Source organism: Galeopterus variegatus, unplaced genomic scaffold, assembly GCF_000696425.1.
Source record: "Galeopterus variegatus unplaced genomic scaffold, G_variegatus-3.0.2 Scaffold1586, whole genome shotgun sequence".
NCBI classification, from domain to species: Eukaryota; Metazoa; Chordata; class Mammalia; order Dermoptera; family Cynocephalidae; genus Galeopterus; species Galeopterus variegatus.
The window spans coordinates 11,303-14,328 of record NW_007727697.1 but is presented as its reverse complement, the minus strand read 5'-3'; the positions used below and the strand labels follow the sequence as shown (position 1 = coordinate 14,328).

Below are 3,026 nucleotides of genomic sequence, written 5' to 3'. Positions count from 1 at the left end.
CTTCAATGTAGCTCAAGGGGTCTCCGGGCACCCCTCTCCCCACCAGAAATCAGTTAGGGGCTCTTCCAAACTGAGGTCCCCAGAGATGGAATCTGCGTCCCGGGAAGAGGGAGTTTATCTGGGGCCGATGCCCAGGGTGTGGCAGAGAGACGATCTGGGGGGGCTCCTCTTCCCTGCCCTCCGATGCTGGCCAGAGGCTCCCCACGCTACCAGCCCCTCTGAGATCCATCGGGAGAGTGGGATTGTAGGCCGGTCCACAGGCCCCAGGGTGCCCCGTGTCGAGGTAAGCAAATAGCACATCTCAGTGAGGAGCCACGCCAAGCAGAGATGGCTGTCCTGCCCTCCTTAAGCCGGCCTTCTCTGCCCCCACCCGAGAAAATGGAGGCAGCTCTGTTGTGGGCACATAGCCTGATGTGGTAGGCGAGAGCAAGGAGGGCGGATAGCAGTGGGGCTTCGTCCCGCAAGTGGGGCTGGGCTGGGGGTGACTCACAGAGCTCGCAGAGTTGGGCCTGTCCGGTGCATTTCACTCCGTTTCTGCGCAGTTTTTTGCTGGCTTTCTTGGCCTTTGTTGTCTGGGCTGTCCGTTTGTTCCTGCAGCCGGGCTTGGGTGCTCTCAGGAGTCCTCTTCTGTGTTGGCCCCAAAACCTCGAACCTGCTGCTGCTTGTTTGTCGATGTAGGATCGTTGTTGAAAGAATTATTTGCCTTTTGTTGCTCTTGGAAATGCAATTAATACTCTGGTATCACAGCGCACAGCTCTCAGGATTGCGCTGTCTCCAGGCACGGATGCACCGGACCCATCGGCATCTTAATCTTCCTTGAAAGATCTTGACCAATCCAAAGGCCTCACAGCCATCCAAGCCAAAGACACCAGAGCCATCGAGATGAATCAGGTGCAGGAGAAGCTGAGTGTCATAAAGGGTCCATGCAATCAGGTCAGGCAGAACAGGCGTAAAGCCTCTGAACATATCAGTCATGCTCCCAGAGCCAAAAGCCAGCCAAAGAACCCAGAGTGCCTGTTAGGGGGAGAAGTGGTTGTTTGCAGTGCCGCAGCCAGTGACAGGGCTCCTGTGAATGGGGCCAAGCACCCTGACGGCAAACGTCAGAAAGCTGCATCCAGCAGGATGGGCAAAACTAAGAGCCACGGGCAGGAAAGAAACAAAAGAACCCGAGAGAATCATTCCAGGAAAGGTGAAGAGAGTAAGCAGCCAGGGAACAAAGTCCAGGCAGAGGAGAAGCCAACCATTCCCAGGAAGAAGAGGAAGGAAAATCAACCTGACCTTCGCCAAGAGGTCTTTACAAAGCCTCAAAGCAGCCTAGGCATGCACATGCTGGAGTCTGTGCAGGTGTTTCATGCACTGGGGAGGAAGAATGACAAGAAAGCTGGGCCCTCTTCCTCTCGGGCCCTAGGAAACTCTAGCAACACTAGAGAACCCCAGCCAGCCCGAGCTATCAAACGACAGCTGGATACCCCATGGAAGGGTAAACATCCTCAGAAAACTCAAGTCAAAGCCCAGAAACGAGATGGCAGTGCTGAAGAGGAGTCTCCATCCCCATCACAGTATGAGCTGCCACCTCCTGGGAAGGTCAGGTTGATACCTTTGCCTTTTCCGACCCTGGACAGGCCTCGACCTCGACCTGCTCCTCGGAGGCCACAGTCTCTGGTCTCACATAGGCCTGCTACGGCTTACTCTGTCCAGCCTGGTGCTACTAACTCAGTCAATCAATCCCAACCAGCTCCTGCCATTGCAACTTGGACAGGTCCTGCCAGGCCAGCTCAGCCAATTCCAATCAACACAACCCAACCAGGTTTGAGCAACCCTAGGTCGCCCAGTGTCCCTCAGATGGCTGCTTCTGGGCCCGCACCCAACAAAACATCATCCTGCACTTCTCTCCAGCAGGGGCCCGTTTCCACTGCTGTGACCAAGCTCCAGTCACCACCCAAGCCTCAAACCCGATATCCACTCCAAGACTTGCGCTACCAACGAATTCCGTGGAGGAATCCAACTGTTCCTGGGCCAGTAATGTCAATGCCCATTACAAAAGAGCAGAGGCCAGAGCGCGAGGCCATGAAGAAGCTGGCTCAGCAAGAGCGTGAGAATGCTGCCAAAAATACATCTTTGGGGAAAGTGCAGTATTTCATCGAGAGGCAAAAAGAGATGGAAATTGCTAGACACTATGGCTATGCGAAATAAGAGCTTGCAAGATTGTTGGTGCCACTTTGGGTACCAGCTGGTTTTCCACATAGATAGCGAGCTAGCTCGCTAGCTAGCTAGATAGATAGATAGACAGACAGACACAGCGTAGATATAGATAAATATATAGATACGAATATAGATAAATACATAGATACGAATATAGATAGATACAATGTGCTTATAGATACAAATTTCTCTATTCTGATATATTTTTAAAACTTATTGAAACTGAATAAACACATGTCCTAGAATTAATAGCTGAGTAATAAAAAAGGCCGTTGAGTTTTCCGATGCTCTTAACTGTGGTTTTTCCTTCGTGGTGGTGGTGGGGATCAAAGGCTGCTTTAGAGAGAAGGAAATGAAACTTGGGTGGAAGAACAGGGAATAAAGGGATAAGAACTGAGGAAAGAGGAAGCAGCCCGGTTTGGGACTAGGAAGGCCAAAAGGGGAAAGTTTTGATGGCTCATAAAAAGAATCAGAAATAGCGGAAATGGCAAAAGTAAGATGCAGAGTCTGAGTTTAGATTAAAAGAGTAAAATTTGGATAAAGTTGAAGAAGGCTGCAGATCAGTCTGGGCTGACCAGAAGAAATGTAAACAGTCTCTCTCAGAGGATGGCTTTATGTCTCATGACCTACAAGATAGCTTTTTAGAAAACACGGTCAGGACGTATCTCCAACAGGTTTGGATTACCTTATGCATGTGTGAGTAGAGCTGGCAAAGGTGAATACTAAACCCAGGGGAATCTACCAGGGGAGTGGCAAGAGCTCACAGTTATCCTGCGGGCAGGTGATAACCTGGGCCCTAGCAAAGTGAACCGCAGCAGCTGAGG

General features: G+C 51.1%; 1 protein-coding gene across 1 annotated transcript in view; it reads left to right on the top strand.

The window, feature by feature from the left end:
• LOC103594603 (uncharacterized protein C2orf78-like) overlaps positions 1-2,193 on the top strand; it is a 9,676-nt gene extending 7,483 nt beyond the window's left edge. Inside the window, 1 exon segment of the mRNA XM_008577840.1 lies at positions 803-2,193. Within this exon segment, the coding sequence (XP_008576062.1) occupies positions 803-2,193 (1,391 nt within the window).
• The last annotated feature ends 833 nt before the right edge of the window (positions 2,194-3,026 follow it).